Source organism: Echinococcus granulosus, assembly GCF_000524195.1.
Source record: "Echinococcus granulosus chromosome Unknown EG_S00090, whole genome shotgun sequence".
NCBI classification, from domain to species: Eukaryota; Metazoa; Platyhelminthes; class Cestoda; order Cyclophyllidea; family Taeniidae; genus Echinococcus; species Echinococcus granulosus.
This window is the reverse complement of record NW_020170470.1, coordinates 181793-202422: the sequence shown is the minus strand read 5'-3', so window position 1 is coordinate 202422 and position 20630 is coordinate 181793. Positions and strand designations below refer to the sequence as shown.

The 20630-nt window shown below is 42.5% G+C and overlaps 3 protein-coding genes across 3 annotated transcripts in view; 2 read left to right on the top strand and 1 right to left on the bottom strand. All coding sequences in view use genetic code 11, as the record gives it.

Moving 5' to 3' along the window:
- Positions 1-206, bottom strand: part of EGR_07914 (Activin receptor type-2A) — a gene marked incomplete at both ends in the record, with an annotated part of 15813 nt that extends 15607 nt beyond the window's left edge. The window contains one exon of the mRNA XM_024497163.1: positions 53-206. Within this exon, the coding sequence (XP_024348433.1) occupies positions 53-206 (154 nt within the window). The remainder of the gene's footprint in view (positions 1-52) is intronic.
- A 552-nt stretch (positions 207-758) lies between these two features.
- On the top strand, positions 759-2284 carry EGR_07913 (hypothetical protein; the record flags this gene model as incomplete). The annotated part of the gene is made up of 5 exons (XM_024497162.1): positions 759-916; positions 951-1167; positions 1209-1437; positions 1554-1664; positions 2130-2284. The coding sequence occupies 5 exons, from the start codon at positions 759-761 to the stop codon at positions 2282-2284; spliced, it is 870 nt and encodes a 289-aa protein (XP_024348432.1).
- A 1650-nt stretch (positions 2285-3934) lies between these two features.
- On the top strand, positions 3935-19746 carry EGR_07912 (NMDA receptor-regulated protein; the record flags this gene model as incomplete). The annotated part of the gene is made up of 33 exons (XM_024497161.1): positions 3935-4118; positions 4144-4204; positions 4726-4819; positions 4859-4943; positions 4978-5082; positions 5118-5561; positions 5595-5825; positions 5862-6157; positions 6191-6556; positions 6596-6745; positions 7049-7112; positions 7753-7943; positions 8104-8212; positions 8360-8620; positions 8753-8853; positions 8923-9333; positions 11442-11520; positions 11617-11796; positions 11838-12102; positions 12223-12344; positions 12391-13858; positions 14254-14391; positions 15180-15279; positions 15474-15860; positions 16311-16494; positions 16611-16816; positions 16897-16960; positions 17035-17120; positions 17193-17445; positions 17592-17785; positions 17898-18119; positions 18715-19138; positions 19445-19746. The coding sequence occupies 33 exons, from the start codon at positions 3935-3937 to the stop codon at positions 19744-19746; spliced, it is 7827 nt and encodes a 2608-aa protein (XP_024348431.1).
- Positions 19747-20630: the final 884 nt, after the last annotated feature.

Here is a 20630-nt window from a genome sequence, read left to right as displayed (position 1 = left end):
ACAGTCGGTGTCGCAATGGAGAGCCCCAGGGAAGTAGTGATTTGGAGCCTACGCGGACTGTCTCTGTGGGCTGTACTTCCATCTGGCTGCGTGACAATCTGGTCATGCCCATGTCCTGACAGCGTTCTTGTACGGCAGTAACAGGCATTCTTGAGCAACAGCATAACATGCTCCATACACTCGAAATCCTTTATTGCAAAGATCATGTGTAATAATGGCATTTCTTTAGTCGTTTTGCAGTTGCAATTCTAATGGTATACTCATTTGCAATTCTAGTGAATATACCACAAATTTTACCCTAACTGAACACTGCTTAACTCCGCTTTTGACTGTTCATTTTTTTGGATCTGCTAAGATTGCTTACCCGCTCGGGGCTTGGCCTTTGCTTCGTGAGTCTTACCTCCCGGCTTTTCTCTGAGTCACTAATATGTTCCTTTCTATGCAACTGCAACATTCAATGATTTTGGGAAGACAGGAGACCCTTTATTAAGGCCATTATTCTGTTTACTTACTGTTGCAGATTGTTTCGAATAGATCTATATTTTTAATCACCGACTTCAAATGCAGTGCACTTTACTCGATTCGTTGAGCAAAAGTCTGCAAAATATTCGTTTTGCGGTATATTATGTGGGCGTCGTTTTTTTCACTACTGCTTTTTCTGTTTTTCTACTTTGTTCGTTTGCTTCGCACTTCTCGCACATTATGAAATAGGGCTGATGTGCGTACTGAGCGTTGTTTGACGCATTTTTTTTCTTTAAATGGATTTATCTAACTCTGAAATTGATGCTCAGCTCTTGGAGCAGTTCAGGTGCTTGGGAACTGATGATCGTGATGAACTCGTCAAAAATTTTAGCCACGTTGTTGGCGGTAATGTTTCATCGAGCATATGCCGATTCTTTTTGGATTTGGCAAACTGGTAAACTTTTTGATTTGTGTATTTCGTTCCTTAGGAACTTACAGAAGGCGATAGGTGCGTACTTTGACCTCAATTTTGATGCAAATATTGGGTCTCGCCACTCCTCTATTTCCTCTTTTCGGATTCACCCGCCCTTATATGATGCGAAGTTCCATCCTTCTCCGCATTCCGGTTTTAAGCGAACCCCTTCACTGATTTGGTGTGTTCAAAATTCTGGTTCTGCTTCATGGCCGGAAGGAACTTATCTAGCTGTTGAGGCAACTCACTTTTCATCATCAATTGCATTCTTTAGACTGAACCTGATTTAGCTTCCATACCCCTCTGCGATAAATCAGTGGTATGGCTACCTCTGCCATCTGATTACCGAAAATCAGTTTCGGAGCTTCCTCCTGGGAGTTACGCACATCTTGTTGTTGATGTACAGCCCCCGCCTGAATATATATGTACGAGAGTTTTATCCACAAACACTCCAGTGATTGGTGCCTTAAAACTCTGTTTACCTAGTGGAGATCGCTTTGGAGGTAAGTCTTGTTTTCTGAAGGTAAAAGCCCCCTTGCTGAATCTTATCGTCAGAGAGGCGATGCTTACCATTCAAGCATGTTTGACTGCATTTGTCCTTGATGTTTACTCTTTTCAGAACTACTATACTGCTCTGCCATCCCACATTTGACGACTGAATCTATTTTATTCTGTACTGGTACGCCCATCACACGTATTTTGCCTCCTGAACCACAAAGCGTTTGTGTAGGTTCCTTTGCGTTGTATTGCCTAACACGCTGCATGCGTCTTTACACATGCTGCTTTTTTCCCGGACGTCTTCTATTTTAACTAAAACCTATGCTCTTTTTTTCACCACCCCGAACCACTAAACCGAATATAACTGGCCAGATGTGTGAATTTCTAATTCCTTGTAATGTCTAGGTTGATGGAGTTACTACCTTTTAGTACCACACCCTTCTGTTAAATGTAGTTGAATACTCTATTTTTAAATCTGAGCAGCACTACAAATTCCTGATTACTGTCTTTTTCGATCGTCATGATTTTTGTCGGCGCAGAAGTTTATCTGATAGCATTATTACTCCTCTGAGACGGAAGCTGAAGGTGATGTTTGGGGTAGGTATGTCAGGTCAATAGGCTGCATAACTATGCATCATTGTACTTTTCATTCATATACACATCCAATGAAGGGATTTTCTTGCTTGCGCACTTCTAGGAGGAATCCTCATCTCAACAACCAATGGACGAAGACACGTAAATCCGTCAAGGAACTGGGTCCTCAGCCTTAAATTCAGGCAGCCTTTAGTTCAAGTTCCTCTCTTTGATCCAAGCTATCGGAATCACTTTTTCTTTCCCGCCATCACTAAATGATCTCTGCATCTCTAAGTTGCCCTTTGGGAATTCTAGTATTTTGTTACGAATGCAGAGCATAAAGTATTATGCAAATGCCTTTATGCTTTTCCCACTTCCTGAGAATGTATTTTTTTATACTATGGATAAAGGATAAGAATGAAGTTTAGTTTCATGATTAATTGCTAATAGACAAGGGGACCTTCCTGAGGATTCCTGTCTCTTATACCCACCCACTGCTTGTGGTATTTATTGAAGGCGTAGTAAATACTGTACTGGGGTTTTTCTCACCTCTTTTCGGTCCCAGCAATGTGGCTTCACTTCATAGTGCTTCATTCTCAAGAGCGTTGCTGCCACGTTTTCTATTTCGTTAATCGATTGAGTAATTCCCAGTCTCCATTGATGACTGTATCTTTTGGCCCACAAATCTCACACCCGGTGGGATGCGTAATGCTATCCCGGTATCTAATTCTATCACTATACTGTTCCCAAAATTCTCATTTTGGAACAACTTACGTAGCTGCGCAGTAGTCTTTTGCAGGGCTTTTCAAAGGCGAAAAAGGAACGGGGGAGACTGTCCGCTTAAACGGGAAATCCCAAAATTGATCACTATTTTTGGGACGTCATACATCAAGTCACGTGACCACTCTAACTAAATTTAGTTGTTCTGTCACTTCCTTCTAGAGTTTGGTGCGCTTCTTCGCTGTGATGAAGCAGCAGCGACGTACAGCTCGCTAGGGCCCCAAAAGTACTCTTTGCAATTTGTAATGCGTGTTGTAGAGGATTTGCACATTTGGTGGCACGTGATCGACTACCCGCTTTCGGTATGGAACAGAGTAGTGCGGCTAACCGGCTGAACTTCGAACCATGGTGATGTTCATGTTTTACTTCATTACTTGCACCATGAAGGCGCGGAAATCTTCGGGTAAAACGTATGAAATACTGGACTTGATATTGTCCAAAATTAGGTACGGATGCCCCGCCACGTGGCCTCATCATTTCACAAGGTTAAGAATTGAGTGCTTACGTATGCTAACTTCTTCACTGGAACGGTCATACCACTGTTTATTCCAAATTTTTCTCGCAAATTAAAGACATGGTAACGGATCTCAGGTTAGGCAGTGTTTGGATGATATGGGCGTTTACTTTACGATGATAGGTCAGACTTTCGTTAGCAACCATGATATATATTTACCATGGGATTGATATTCTGACGGTTCAAAATGGTTGTTCGCGCATGGTAGTGCCCTCACTTAGAAATGTCAGCCCTAGGGTAAAGGTAGCAGATAAGGACAAGAATTTCAACACGGTGCAGATATCAGGATGATGCCTCGTTGTATGCTTAAGCACTTGCACATTTTGGAAAAAACGAAAACTATTAAAGCCTAATAGGTACTAACAGATAATGAAGGCACAATAGGCGTTGAAGTACATTAACAGCAAAGAATCAGTGACTATATTGCAGCCGACGGAGTTGCGCATCACAACGTAGTGCACGGATAACCACCTATGAGACGGAAGTGGGGTCATTAACTCTTGGCGGTGGTAAGAAGATATTTGATTCTGGCGTCGGTGTTGCATCAGTTCGACTCCATTGTCCAAAGTTACGCATACTTTATGACCTTCATCAGGGGCAATACTGTATAGCGAGTTCATTTCGTACGACGCTCGATGCCAGTAGAAAGCGGTTATGTCATTAATGGACCAAATGGAGATTCTGAGTCTACTCCTCCCCGACACGTTGATCACATTCCGATTCTCTCCAGCCTTCCGTCTGAGCTATGCTCAGCAGCCGAAGACGTAAAGGAGACTCGTTTGTCAGCGTACCTTGCATATCTTCATATGAGCGACAAAGGTAGCTCTGCAATAAGCACCTTCAGATCGCCTAAGCATGAATCTTGCATCGATTGTTATTTACACTGCTGCATTACGCTGGATTGAGTGAGCACCAGTGTAAGTTCTCGCAGGCTCAATCGTCCGTAAAAGCTGCCTTTCATTTGCCAAGGTCAAACTTGGCTACAAATTACGATTGGATGAAGAATATGCTGCCAGCATCATTGTAAGACTGCTACGCAGCTAAGGCTAAAAATCAAGTAAGACATAATTGGGGTGTATAAACGAATTCGTAGCAGTACATAAAATCCCGAAAGAACCCCTGTTATGCTTTTAGTTCCCTTGCGAAATTTTCGGTGCAAAATTCTGTTGTGAAACTTTCGCAACCCATTTGAAAAAATATATATTTTGGGTGGCAATGAAACATGATGGTGTAAAATACTAGTGTGTTCTTTTTGCTGCCTAAATATTCTAGCTTAGTAATGATTTCTGTTCAGCGCAAATGTCAGTGGTTTGTATTTTTAGCTGCATTAGGCCCCTTTCAAAATAGATTGTATTCGTTTTTGTGATTTGTACTAAAACTTACTTAAATTCTGTTTGACATGCTGATTGTTTTTCCGAATTAATAGGACGGCTGCGCATTACAATATACCCTACATGGAAAAGAATTTTGGTGCAGCTTCTCTTCCTCCGAAGGAGTTATCTCTTTTTAAAAGGATAGTGGTACGTTTAAAATGCATAGAATCAATTGCGCTTGCACAGAAGTACTATGATCAAAAGCAATACAAAACTGGTCTCAAATTTGCTAATCAAATACTCTCGAACCCAAAGTTTGCTGAACATGGGGGTAAACCTGTTTTTTTGTAAACAACTTCCACTAGAAACGCTTTCCATGAAGGGTATTCTTCTTAATTGCCTGGGGAAGAAGGAGGAAGCTAGGGACTTTGTTAAACGCGGTCTCAGATCGAATATCCAAAGCTTTGTGTGTATGTTTACTTTTTATGCTTATGTCAAACACCAGGCTGGCACATTTATGGTCTTATTATGAAGTCCGACCGGAAATACGATGAAGCTATTCGCTGCTATATCCAGGCTCTCAAATTAGATAAGAACAACCTCCAAGTTCTTCGAGATCTTTCTGTTTTGCAAATGCATACTCGTGATCTTGATGGGTGTTTGGAGACTCGGAATAAACTTCTTACACAAAGGCCGAATCAAAAGGCTTCCTGGGTTGGTTATGCTATTGTCCAACACTTGCGAGGAAATCTAGATACTGCAGCAACTGTTATTCACGAATTCCTCAAAGTTCAGACTGCAGTCGAGCCGTATAACTATGAGCATAGCGAACTTCTAATGTACTATATTTCCATATTAAAAGAAAGCTCGAAATATGAAGAAGCTCTTGATTTCATGGACCTACATACCACGGAGATCGTCGATAATGTGTCATACCTGGAAACTTACGGTAAATACTAACTTATAAGCGAATTTTGCATAGCTGATCTTCTCCTGCAATTGGGTAGAGTTGATGACGCCGAAAATATTGTGTGGCAACTTCTCGAACGCAATCCTGACTGCAACTCCTATTATGAGCTGTTTTATAAAGTTTATGAGGCTAGGTCCAATTGTGCAATGAAGTTGTCTGAGAAGCGCCAAGTGTTGGAAAAGTGCGTCGAAAAATTTTCATCTTCACGGCTCCCTAAGCTACTCTTTTTGGAAACGCTGGATGGTACTACTGGATTTCAAAACCTATTTTGTGGTTTAGGTGACGAGTTTGGTTTTCACGTTGACGTCTTTATGCGCAAAAATCTTCGCAAGGGTGTGCCGAATCTTTTTGTTCAGCTGAAGCGCTTTTACAATTCCAGTGAAAGGCGAAATACCTTGGAAAATCTCTACCTGACCTACCGTACCAACCTGGACGACCATGAGACCTTGGGTCCTGTTTCATGTGGGGAGTTGAAATTGCCATATTCAGATGATGAAGCCATTGAACCACCATCCACCTCGCTTTGGCTCAACTATCTTATCGCCCAACATTACAACTACATGAGGCAGACAGAGGTATTCATTGCTTATAATTATGCTTCGCTCCAGAAAGCATTGACTGTGGTCTCAAAGGAAATCGAGATTAACCCTACCATCGTTGATCTCTATGTTCTGAAAGCCGAAATCTACCGTGACGCTGGTGATATTATAACAGCCAGTCGATGGATGGATGAAGCCCAGTCTCTAGACACCGCGGACAGATTTATAAACGCTCAATGTACAAAGTACATGGTACAGGCTCATAGAATTGAGGATGCTGAAGCGATCGCTTCAAAGTTTACCAGAGGTAGCACTACAGCCGCCCAGTACTTGATTGAGATGCAGTGTATGTGGTTTTTGATTGAAAACGCTCGTTCTTACAAAGCTATGCAAAAGTTCGGAGAAGCGTTGAAGTTTTGTCATGAAATCGACCGAGTAAGTTCATTCCTTTGGGTCTCTTATTTCGCCTCTTAGGCGTATACTGCCGTTCTCGAAGATCAACTTGACTTCCACTCCTACTGCTTACGAAAAGGCACCCTGAGGTCGTATGTTGAAACAATTCGCCTAGAGGATCGTCTTCGTGACCATCCAGCGTATTTTGATGCTGCTTGTTTGGCGATTGAGGTTAGCCCATGTGGATATGAATATTGCCTCTTAGCCATTATTGTCCTGTAGTTTTACTAATAGCTTGAGCATCCAGCTAATTTTTTCTGAAGCTTTAAGGTACTTGCTATTTTATTCCATGTCGATTTCCCCGATGGCGATGAATGAAGCGCTTGCATTAGTGGTTCGGTCTCAGTATTTTAGAAATTATCAATCTCTGTAGAGTGCAATTTTATTACAACAAATGTTTCGAATTTATGGCTAAAGGATCTAATCTTTAGCTTCTATGACTGCTCTTTTTTACGTAAAAACCCTATTTTTTAGATATACTTGTACCTGCATGTAAATCCGCTTGGCAGTGAACAGGATGAAGAAAACAAACAAAGTGGTAAGATCAGATTATTGGAATACTGAGTCCAAAACTGCAGCATCTAGAATACGCTTTTCTCGTCTTGCAGTCGAAGTGAAATGACTTATTGTATTTGGTTTAGGCTATAAACCAGCTGTCAACTGAAAGTTAGTGACATTAAGAATATCTTTTCTCCTAATCAGTCGCCACGTCTGCCATCGCTCAGCTCTTGCTGTAGACCTCTTTTACGATTTCCAATCGATACTTGTCATCAGTCGATATCTCGAGAGTTCGTGGCATACTGCGCTGTGCAGATTTTGCCTATTTCTCACTTTAAACGTGAATTTGGAACTCTCCGTAATGCTTACACTTATTAAACTTACGCAATGCTACCAGTCTTATAATTCATTCTCAAAGCATAATTTGCAGGTGTATGGCTGGCACTTTCCTACACAAGTCTTTTAGCTGTTTGCTTCTGCGTAGTTTTACGTGTTTGTAAATTTCTAGACGCTACAATTAATAATGGGGCTTAAGATCTGGTGCTTTTTCACATAGTTCGCCAAGTAGTAATTATTTCCCCCCACATCAGGTTCGGGTCATTTGCTGTACTTGCGTTCTTTATTGCTCTGAATCTGCCCACATATGATTGTATAATTAAACCTGAAGCTTTTTTTCCTAGCTAATATCTCATCTTCAGAAATGAAGAAGTTACGCAATAAGCAGCGTCGGGCCGAGCGTCGTGCAGAAGCCATCAAGGAGGATGAAAAGAAGAAGGAGCATCCAAATCAACAGCGCAATAAAGATAGGAACGAGGATCCTGAAAATCGGCCACCGGAAGTGGAGCAGCTTTCACCGCAAAAATTGGCTCGGGTAATTTTCATCGGTCTTTTGGGGTGCTACTCATGTGAAATAAGTCGACTTCTCAGTGAAACCGTCTCAGATTACTTTCATCTCGTACCTGGATAGCTTGTCTCAAGGGTTGTATGCAATTCGAAATTTGTCTCGTCAAACCACTTCGTTCATTTTATAGCCCGAGAATGCTCTAAACGAGGCTGCTCGCTTTCTGCAGCCACTAATTGACCTTTCGGGCAATCGGATCGAGACTCACTGTCTCGCTTACGAGGTCTTTGAGCGAAAAGGTAGGTGCTCATTCCGCTATTAATTGGCAATACATTGTGCTTTGTCTCTGAGCTGTATGAGCAATGCTTAGGCTCGCCACATGATGGTTAGGACAATCGTTAGTCATTTCTTACGAGTTTATGCTTCTATTTGAATTTGGGCCATAGGCAAGCATCTTTTGATGCTTCGTGCCATCCGTCGCGGGATCGAATTGCCCAGGGCGAGAGATCATCCGTGGTTCAATGAATGCCTATGTCGATTCTTAATGCGCATGTCGGAACTGAAACCAAAACCTGGGAATCTCGTGCACGAGGTTCTATTGCAGGAAATGCACGCCGTGTTTGAGAACAATGAACTACCTCGAGCTGCTGAAACAAATGACAACTTCATTAAGAGAAATTCTAAGTCTTTCTTGCACGTTTTCAGAGGTAAGTACGCACTTAGAATTGCGTTTTAGGTCACGAGTTGAATGCAACTTTCGGTGAGCAAAAGTTGCTACTTTAGTCGAAATGTGGTTGAACTCCAACTGCAGTAATTTTTAAAAAGTTCTTTCATTTTAGGTACGCTTACTAAGGCGATAATTGACCCGAGTTCTTCAAACGAATCGCTAAAGCAATTGCCTTCACCCACCAACAGGGGATTTGGCGCTGTCTCCTGGCAGGTACTTGCTGTTTTCCGGAAACGGTATCTATTTAACTTTTCTTACCGTTTTTGAAATTCTAATTTTTAGGTATTATTTGAGGCTTTGGGACTTTTAAAAACCTATTTGAACCTCAAACTAGCCCCGATCACAAATGAAATGATTGATGATTTTCGTGGCAAGTGCTCAACACTCTACCCACTTGCAACTGTCTTCTTTACTGAGACGGCTTTGGAAAGCCACCTCAACGCGGCAATTTGTAAAACTTCAGCTGCGACTTCTAATGAGGCTTTTCTTAAACGGTCTCCTCCGGATCAGGGTAACAACGAAGTTAATGCGGTTGTCGAAAAGCTTGATGCTCTCTCCTGCTATGAAAGCACTGGTGTAAACGGCGATGCCGAGAATAAGCTGAACGGCCACATAGTTGCAAACAAAAAGGCGGCAAGACAGAAGCGGAAGAAGGCTGGTAACATTGACAGTGCCAAGTCGAGCGCAGCGGTGGTGACCGATATCTAACCCTCCACTACTTCGTCTTTGAGTCTGCTTGTATAGCCGTGTCTCCTCATCTTGTGAAGTGTACAGCTCTATACTTTCACACTGACCAAATCTTTTTTGACCGTTATCGGCTGTTACTACAAATACACTGCTAACGTTAGATTCGTTGTTGTCCCATGTCAGCACCAGTTTTTGCGGCAAACTTATTGCTTTTCTCACGAACTGGGTATTTCCTAATTTCATTTGATGTTTGATGTTATTGTTGTTATTAGGAGTTGTCACTCATGAATAGCCAACCGCAAACTATTGCCTGTTACAGATTCACTACGAAAAATTGCTCAGAGTCATGAAGGGGATTTGAAATGGTATTTCTGGTCGTAAATTGATTACGGTGAACGCCTTAGTCATTTTGTTTGTTGTGTCACGTTGAATAGGTTTGGATAAACGGCAAAGGTGGTAAAAAGAAGAAAAAGAATTCATTTGAAAATTGTGATACTGTTTGGGCTCGTGAGAAAGGCCTGTTTTTCACCAGTGAAAACCCTAGGTGTAGGCACAGTAGTCCGCAGTGTCCCGAGTCGACTATGGCGGCAAAGCATACCGGAGGGGAGAACTTGCCTTTAAAGCAAAGAAAAGCTTGGAGAGTACAAGCATGGGACGAAAGTTTAGTTCTGTAATTCGTGCGTATTTGAGAGACAAGAGCGCTCCCGATGGTTCGCTTCCGCGTCAACCGTCACGACGTGTTCGGAATTTTAAGAAGAATAGACGAACAAGGGACAATTGCCGTATTGAATTCCCGAGTTGAGAAGGTATTTAAGCTCACCGCTAATTTTGTCCAGAGAGGATTCTGCGGACCGCAAACCGAAGAATAAGCCATCACAGTCGCATCCCATGCGCTGGCTACGTTACATTAGCAATTGGAGTAACTGCCATTTCGTTGCAAATAAAATGACAAATCTCTGTGTAATACGTTGGTTGTTTAACTCTCGGTTTTGGTGAAGAGCCACTATTGACTTGGTCATTGTACCATGCCGGGAAGGCCGGCTCTCGGGCTATGCCAGTAGCCCAAATACCTAATACATATCGAACATATTTTCACATATTCTGCCCGAGTATTGTGTTTTTAGTCCTCTTCAGGGAAGACTCGGGATGCTACGCTAGCATTTCCATGTTGTTAATTAAGTGAAAATAAATGAGGGTAACTGGCTGGTGGGCGCCAAGTTATGTAGTCACATGATTGGTTCTTTGAAAGTATTTGATCATTATGGGTGCATAAATCCAGTTGAATCGTTAATCAAATGACGGACAATAAATCAAGCCATTATAACTCATATTTAGAAGCGTGAACACTTTGATGCATTATTTAAGTAAACAGCATATGTTTCAGATGCGGACAAAAGGTCTAATTGGCCCGCAAGCGTAAATTCTGCTAAGGTATTTTACATCGGAATTTCAGAGTTGATAACGCGTTGTGTGTTCATATTCTCCACCACAAGTCATCGCTAAAGGAACTGGATTAAAGCAGTTAAACAACTAGAATGACTTTAGTGCGGCATAGAAACTCGAGCCATTACTGATCCGGCGTTCTCTTGATTTTTTAGTTCAGTGATGTCCTTGTCGTTATTACCCACCCGTGTTCGATGCGCGGCATACAAATTGGGTGTATCTTTAAGTAGTCTCTGGTTTATCTCGTAGTCTTCTTGATGGAAGTTCCAGATGGGGCTTCGTGTGATCTTTCACATACATCAGAAACATGTTCTAGAACTGCTCCTAACGCGTGTCCGAATGATGGTATACCTGAGCCCATGATTACTGAAACGCAGAAATTACGCAGTTCTCTATTCGTTGAACGTAACTTTTTTGCTTGGATCTTATGTTTTTTGTTTATAGATTCCAATTTCGGGTTAGACAACACTAGGAGTTCTTTCTTTGGGGGAGATTGCCTACGTTCTTCCGTATTTCAACCAGTAGGCGTTTCTAGTTCCAAAGTTATCCATGATCGGCCGCATTGTTTGCGTTTTTTCATGGATTTTATGTACCCCAAAAGTGGCAACTACGAAGGAAAGTCTAATGAGGTTTTACAGTTAAATGACAAAGCTTCTGCACCATGTTCTCAGGCTTTCAATGACAATTTTGACGGCATTAATCTCACGCAGATGCTTGAAAATACTGCAGTGGATGCTACTTCGGATGAAGGTGTAGTCATTTTGTACATGTATTTTTATTAGCCACCAATAGCACCACAAGAGTCTCTGCAGTCATTCCCCAATAGTCCCTTAATTCATGCATCAGAGCAATGCGATCCATTGTCAAAAAATAGTTTGCATGAGGATGCATGTTCTAACCTCAGCCGTGGATTTAAAACTGCATCTGGAGGTGTTTTGAGTGCACCCTCCCGTGAATCCTTAATGCGAGCGAGGGAGCTCTTTAAAGAATGCATGAATCAGCTTGATGAATCCGGTTCTAATCGAGGTAATTTGTTAAAGGTTTCTTTAACACATAATGATTGCTAGTGTTACATGAAGATGACCCATCATGTGATAACAACGGCTCTCCTTTCCATGTACTCAAACAGGGTGATCCAATTCCGAAGACGGACTTATGCGAGGATACGTCCTCTGATTTCGGTTGTGATTTCAAAACTGCAGCGGGGGCCTCTCTAAAGGCACCTTCGAACGAATCCTTAAGTCGGGCGAAGCGTTTGCTTGAAGGATGTACGAATCAAGCCGAGGACTCTAGTGCAGACCATGACGATTTATTTAGCTTCCGCAAATCCTGGTTAGTGCTGCAGGGGAATATCACCTTCTCTTATGTGGGGTTTTTTCCCTCTAATGCATCTAAACACTGTGGTCAATCATCGAGGGTCATTTTACCCAAAGCCGCACATTTTAACTTTAGTCATGGATTTAAAACTGCTTCGGGAACTGCTTTGAAAATGCCCTCCTGTGAGTCTTTGAGTCGGGCAAAGCGTATCTTCGAGGAATGTGTGGAGCAGACTAAGGACCTTGGGACTTGCTCAGGTTGTATCTTAAGTCTTTGTCAGTTTTTATGCTCCATTTGTTTTAGACTTTGATAAAACACCCAAACAGAGAACACTGTGGAGTCATTCCAAATCCTATGTTTCTTCACTGTGTCGCCACGATATTATTGATTACGATCGTCCTCTTAGGACCCATCCCAAAACAGTGAAGTCTGGTGAGCTTCTATTTGAGAACTATATGAAGTATACTGTAGATGGCATCAAATTTAACCAACCGTTATTTGCTGATAACGTGAAAAAATCTAGCAAACACGGACATCAGAGAGAAAATGATAGCTGTGGCGAGTCTTTGTCCTTTGGTGACTTCGCGACTAGCGATGTCTCAAAGTCCAATTTCTCCATCAATTCTCTTAATCCAAACGAGGCTACTCTGAATGATTGCCAAGTAGCACATAGTTTGCATAGCAAAACTGCAAATGATAGCCCGTCTAGGGTTGGCTTCGTGACTGATCTTGGCAAGTTATTAATTCTAACTTCCGATGAGTCGATGAAACGGGCTAAGCATCTATTGGAGGACTGTTCTAAAGATTATGATGGGAATAAACTTACCGACAATGGCACACAGAGTGATGTCCTCACACACCGCGGTGGCAAATCTCCTTATGTTGGGCTTTCGAAGGACTTCTCTGAAAAAACAAATAAAAGCGACGAATGCATTGTGAACAAGAATGAGGTTGAAATTGATAGGGCGAACGGTGGATCGTCAGTCGCGTCAGATACGTCTTTCCTTGTCAGTAATCATGAAAACACGTCAGGTGGATTTGCTTCTGCTGTGGGAAGACTCCTCACTCCCCTATCCGATGTGACTCCACGGCAAGCCACAACTACTTTTAGTAAATGTGCCCTCAATCTCGAAAGTGAACTGAACCTTACGAATACTGAGTTGCAATCACTTAGAGGCGATGTATCACCAATGTTTGTACCAGCGACCACTGGAGTGGACGGCGAAATGTCCCCCACACTGGATTTTGATGGATCCTTTGAAATATCTTCTCAAATGATGAACGTCATTGAGGGTACTTCACCTCAATTTTCAGACAATGTGGAATCATCAGAAGTTGAGAGACAACGTGTTGAAGCGCGTATGGTACAGGAGGCTGAAGCAGATCGCTACTTTAAACCATCAGTTAAGTCACATCTTAATTCCTCCTGTCATAAGCCTCGTACAGGTGGTTCTTTATCAATTTATTCCGCAACTCATAAAATTGTTCAAGAGCCTGCGATGCCCGGAACCTTATGGCGATTAAGAAGATGTACCGGGTGTTCCGTTAACGAAGATCTTTCCATTCGTACTTCCTATTCACCCGAAAAAGACTTACACTTTGCTGGCGACTTTCTCCGATTGGATGGGACTTCTTCACTTTCTGTCAACTCAGCTTTGAATTTGAAATTCAAATTAGATTCGAATATCGTAAATATTAGTTATCGTCTTGGGGATAATGTTGAGGTCATTCCAGATTCGTTTGGCTACGCTGGTTGTGCTGAAGTTGTTAGGTACGTCCTGGTCGAATTATTAGTGCTATAACTTCTCACATATTATATTCATATATTTAGAGTCGTGTTGAGTTCAATAACCTGGTTTGATTCTTCGTCCCATGCAGCCATTATCCGTGTTCTATAACACTCCTTAGACTTTAACCATTTGTTGCATTGCAAACTGTTACCTCAACGGGGTTGATTCGCACTATAGTTTGACCTGATGTATCCTTTTTAGTAGCAGTCACATCTGGTGTTAACCTTAGTTTGATATTAGCTTATTAACTTCTTGATGCAAGAGCTTTCGTATGCTCGCCTGGAGTGACCAGTGGTTTGGTTTCCCGTCGATGGATAACTCATCACTACAGTCAAATCTCTTGGCGTTTTGGGTGTGTGGCCTTGATGCACTACAGGAATCTTGTGGACAATGTCTTCCCCCATCTCTCCCTCCCCGACCCCACCATTCAGCGGACAGACGGACGTCTTCTTTTGCACACTTTACTTCTTGAGCTAAAGTACAGATATGACCGAGAGTTAGAAGCTGTGGAGCGGTAATCTACTGACCTATTTCTTTCTATAATGTCCCTAATTGGCTGTTGCATGTATACATCACTCTGATTTAGAAGTAGGTCTGAAGGGTATCTTATTCATCATATATAGGATATATTTACGTACAAATTTATGTTAAAAATACACAATTTGTTCCCTTCACCAAGGTAGTCCGAAATTCCAACCTTGGCATACGGTTTTTGATGTTTTCTCATAAAATTGGGCCTTCCTTGCACTTAAATCGGTTGCTCCTTCTTTCGCTATTTACTCATGATTAGTCGATTCAGATTGGAAATGGTGCATATTGGGCTATTTTGTATGGGTGTTGGTTCATTTACCTTCGTGTCTTTTGTTGCTCAGATGGCTATATGACTTTTATGATGATCCATTCCGATACAACTCGGTATACTTTATTTGAGGATTTCGTAACTGTGTTGTGTACTTTTAAAGTGATCTTATGATCTCTTTGTCATAGCTTTCTACGATTCCCGTTCGTAGTCAGGTAGGACAATTGAGCTGCCTCCAGGGTTCACTTATGCATGGCAGGTCATACATCATTAGTAGGAGGTAGATCCAGCTAAACCGACTTCTGATTAAGATCACAGACATTAGCCTTCGTGTCTATGATTTCAAGTGTAAACAAAGTACCGTCCCCCTAAATATGAACCTTCTTTGAAATCTAGTGTGGGATCACAGACGTCCCAGTTGCTAACTTTGGTGGATTTAAGGAAAATCACTTCACCCTACGCCATTATATTCTATGCGTAAGAATTTACTTGTTTATTTACAGACCTCCCGTTCGTAAAATTATTGAGCGCGACGACACCCCGGCAAAGAGGATTGTGCTCTGTGTCAGTCATTTAGAAAAATTGCCCAATCACCGGTATCGAGTAAGTCGATTTTGATGCGGCTGTAAGGAGCTTATTTTTGTTCTTTGGCGACCCAATGTTTTATTGCTATCTTGATATAGACGAATTGAACAATTTTATTACTGCCAAGTTTATAAAGCTTAAAATTGACAGATATGTTTTACAACAATAGAATTATATTTCTGTTTCAATTCAGCAATATTTTTCCTTTCAAGGGTCGTTTGACTGATGGGTGGTACCACATAGACTGGATCCCTGATTGTATGCTTACGCGCGTTATTGAACGTGGCCGAATCAGAGTTGGTACAAAATTGGTTACTGCTGGTGCTGAGCTGATACAAACGCCTTCCGGTTTTGATGGCAGTCTCAATAGCAGTAGTGATAGTTGCGACGACCGAAGCAAAGGTGAGGATGCCCACCTCTTCGGTAACACCTCAAACGGACTGTCCCTACGACTTAATGGCAACTCCACTAGACCAGCTTCACCCAACGCAAGATTGGGCTTTGTGAGCCATCCACCGATTGCCCATCTTCCACCAATTCCTCTATCTACCATTTCTTCTGAGGGAGGACTTGTTTCTTGCATTTGCGTTTTGATTCAAGTGAGTCTCATTTCTCACGACAGCGCTTACACCTACCACCACTAATAGGGGTTTTATTCTCGATGGCTAGAAATGATATTTTTTAGTGAAAACTTTCGCCATTAGTGATGTTAATTAAAATTGTCCAGATTTTGTAAATTTCCATGTAAAAAGTGTGTTTCAGTACATCACTCATTATTTTGTACATAATTACGTTAAAATGGTGAATATTTTGTAATTAATCACTTGAAACTCCTTATCGTAGTTGATTTGGGATGGTGCTCTAATACTTACTGGATACTGATGTGCTTTTTTTATCTTCGCTAGAAATTTTGAAGCCCTTTCCTAGTATAAATTTTGATTGGCAGATGGTTTGACCCAGTGAGGTCGTTTTAAGTCCCGTTTGCGTTGTAAAAGTTTCCGTCTGGAAAGTGGTGGATTTTCATGTTATGGCCCATTACTTTACGATAGCGTCGATTTCAACTTCAATACATGGAGACCTGCTCTTTACATGTGGATTCGAACGAAGGCGAGAGGACGCGACGCCACCATGTGTTCCGTGATCCCCGCTCCGAACAAGCAGCTGAACGACTACATGCTGAGAAGTGTCATTTGGCATTTGATCAAGCAGTCAATGCATTCAACTCATCTAGGGGTATGTCTGCCGTATGAATTCATTTCAGAACCGTGCCGTGTATTATTGCTTTTATTCAAACCGTTGGGCGGATATTAAGGGTGTGACATTGATCGTTGTCGCTGCTCGTCAACTAGGCAGCCGTGGTCGTCGGGTTCAACCACAAACGTCATTTCTAGCCTCTCTCGGGCTAGATGGAGAGGCGCTGTGGAATGCGGTGAAGAACGCCCTCGATCCCGATCTCGCCGAGAGCGACCTATCTGCTGCTCAACTAGACGCCATGTTTCGCTACAAAGAAGCCGTTGTGCAAGAAATCTTCGCTCAATCTAGCTCCAAAAGAGAGGTTTCTTTCTGCATTTGCTCCCAAGATTCGTTGTGCTGGTTAAATTTGCTGACACTTAATAAATCATTTTGAATCTTTAGGTCACACAGCTTTTACGGCTTCAGGTCGCCGGTATTCATCCTCTGGATATTGAAAAGCAGATGGGTAAGCTCAAATTTGTTTCTCATTGTTGTTAGATATGCTTTATTATCCTTACTTTCGTTTGTTGTTGTTCAAAGAATTACCGCTTACATTGTGGAATCCAACTGAGGAAATGCTAGACATTTTAAAAGAAGGTTCTGTCATCCAGCTTACGCGGCTCCAGGTATGTCCCTCGTGTTAATGGGGTAGTAAAGTACTCTACTGAAATTTCTAAAAAGTAGCTGTGTTGGTTTAGGTTTCAACCACACGACCAACCGACCCGTTCGCCTCCCTGGCTTCTTGCACTACCAATGTTGGTCAGGTGCTGAGCCTGTCTGGTGGTCGAGCGACCACAATTCGCCCCTTAAAGGCGGCTGATGTTATTAAGTTTTTCAAGCGTGGTCAGCCGACTACTTCCACATCTGTCCAGGACCTCATCGACATGGTCTACCGGCCACGGTCTTTCTTATCAGTCGGCTCCTTAAAAAATATTGAGGCAACTTCTTTTGGTGGGTGCTAGGCTTGGGCACCAAAGTACCTTTCTTATTTGTTATTAAACTAAAAATGGCATGGATAAGCCAGATCATTGGTCCATTTAATGAACCATATGGTAAAATCGAGTTCATACTGCTGAGTGATTTGTCTTTATCTTAAGATCGTCCGAGAGTGGTCGATTTCACGGCTCTCGTGATAGGCACGAAGAATATTTCAGCGTCAAATAGCTCGAGACTACACCATACTGGTGAGAAATCAGAGCTCAGTGTGGTCTACCTCGCTTCTCTACGGAGTGAGGACGGTGAAGAGGACTTCAGCACTCTAGCTGTTCTACGCATCTGGGGCGGCCTCGAGGTACCGTCTCCGTCTTTCTCTACATCTCTGAGCTTCGCACAAGATTTTAAGTAGACAACAAATTTCTTAACTAAGTATATTTAAAGCATGTAGTGAATGCTTTTTTCATCAGCGTTATAGCCTCGCTTCTGTGTTGGCTGCAAGGAGCCGTGTGCGCTTTACGGATGTGCAGATGCGTGATCATGGAAAACTGTCGGTGCACTCCGATTTTCCACCTGGGGGCAATCCCGAGGTGTACTACATTCTTTTAAACTACTCGGCAGCGAGCTACGTAACTTCTGAAAAGTTACCACGAGATCCCACGATCAGGCGGTTCCAAACGCCCTGGAAGGAGGTAAGACTGCATTTCCTATCGAATTAACCCGCTCCTCTTTTCTTCAAAGGTAAAAGTAATTCGAATTTATTGGATGTTCCCTATAACACGTATAGTTTCGGAAAATTGAAGTGAAGATTTCTGAGTCGCCCATGTATTCTTCTGTATTTTTTGTTAAACGTCAAGTATGCCCTTGTGACTGGAATTCCTTACTTACCGAGGTAAAATTTTGTTGTGGACGTGCTTGTCCAACCATGAGCATATTTTATCACTCCCCTAAGAAGTGTTCGGAATCAGTGTAATCAATTGATTCCTACCCTATTGTTAAAGTGGGTATTTTGATACACTTGTCATTTATTGTTGATTTATGCAGGAATCATGACCTATTTTATTGATCGTACCTGGACGCAATATGAATCATGCTACGCCCTAATTAGGGTATTCTCGTCAAATTTGTTCTATCATTTTGTGTACTTTGAATATAACTTTGGGGAGGTGTAGTATTTAATAAATATTGTGGAACCGTGAAAGTATCAGTATCACTTGTAAATCTGGGGTGAAGAGGAAGGAGTAAAGCCTATATTTGTTCTTCTATTTCTAATTGTTTTAATTGTAGACTCCGCAATTCTACTCCTATATGGAGACTTGCATGGAGTCTCACTTCAAAAAATTCTTCTCGGATAAATCCAGCTCTCCCTTGGCCATCCCGAATTCCCTCACTTCTACTCATTGCTCGTCTCCCTCGACATCTATGCTGCAACAGACCCCCAAACCGGAGCCCATTTCTGTATCAACTCCGTGTTCTCTACCGAATCGTCTTAAGGGAGGGTGTAGTCATTTCTCATCACCTACAAAACTTGAAACTGCAAATAAAATCGCGGAATCACCTTCAATGTTCCCTGCCTTGAAAACTCGTACCCGCACTGGACTTTGCCGACCCAGAAGGGCCCTCCCTATAGCCACCATGACGCCCACTCCCACCAGCTTCATCGGGTGCAACGTGTCGCCATCGCTTGGTTGCTTTCAGCTTACGTCATCACGTGAGTCAGTGCCCTCTTCGTGCTCACCCCCCGAGCGGTCATTGCGTCCCTCCTGTTCTACACCCCTGCCTGCGAAACGATCTTGCTCTCTAATAGAAAATCCAGAAACTCATTCGGAACTTCTTAAAACTTCAACAATTTCTTCATCTCCATACCGACACCCGAGTGCAAAACGCTCGCGGTCCTCTCTTTTTTCTTCATCCAGTCCCAAACAGGAGACTGGATTACTTCCCCAGCTTGGATCACCACAATCGCCCCAATTTGATTTCCCAATATCCCCTCCATGTCTCGGTTCCAATTCCTTAGACTCTGACTCGTTGATTTCAGTTGAGGTTAAAGTGTGTGATTTGAATAAGTCCCCATCTTTCCAGTTCCACCCCGAATCTTCATCCACCTCTCAGTCGGACGCCCTTAACCCGCCGGCATCGGTGTCACGGACTAATGCAGGCTCTGCAGCGCACTTGGCCATGACGAGTGAGGACCTAGCATCATTGGATGTAAGCATAGCTGATTTGGTAAAGACACGAAAACGTGGACGGAACAGCAGTTCTCAAAACGCTGCGGCTGCGCCCAAAAAACGACCACTTAATCTGAAGAGCACTCCATAGGGCAATGTAATGAGTGTAAATTCTGGGTTTTAAATCACACTACTGGAGATTCTGCATTTTCTGATATAAGAGCTACCTTGCTTTTCTTGCCTTCTGCCGTGAGAGGCTTGGTTTATGAATCGGTGGGTACTTATAATTGGTGAGTTCTACAGCAGCTAGCATGCGTAGCACAAATTTCAGTTTCTTATGTGGCATACATGCGAATGAGGACGGCATCATAGTAGGCTTTTAGGGGTGGAGCAGCATTAAAGCGTATCCTGTGCCTGCTAGCTTATGTCTGCGATTGAGAGATGACCAGGTGCTGCAATTCACTCAGTCGTGTTGTCGGCAACTTTTCGATACATTCGCTCTTTCAACTGCATTATTTTAAACGTATTCAAACGGCTGATTTTTTACTACCTGCCTATTAATTTCAATAAAAACTGTTCAGTTATCAGGCCCGACTCTGTTTCGACCATTAGGATAAACGCCGGGTGTATATTCAAGAATGGATTGCTTCTAATGTAAAATTAGCTCTAGGATTCTTTAACCGAATTGTTTAAAATAGAGTATGCTTTGTTCCTGCAGCACCGAGACAGTGGGACTGACCTGACCCGGAGTCATATCAGCTGTTTGGAGGAGTTTTTAAATTAAACACTGAACCTGAGTCATGCAACCCACGGTTTGGGGAGTGTGTGGCGTGATTTGCCTCTGTGCTATGGAGGGTGTAAAACGATTTCGATAGGGTCAACGTTGACTTGGTGATGTTCGAAAATAGGCGGGAGAAAAGCACTACTGATCACGATTTGTCCCGGGGTTTCAGAGTGAAAAGGTCGGCATTACGGCAGCCAAACTAGCTGCGGTCACCTCCCTCTCCAGGTTGGCGCGAGGACGGCCCACAAAGC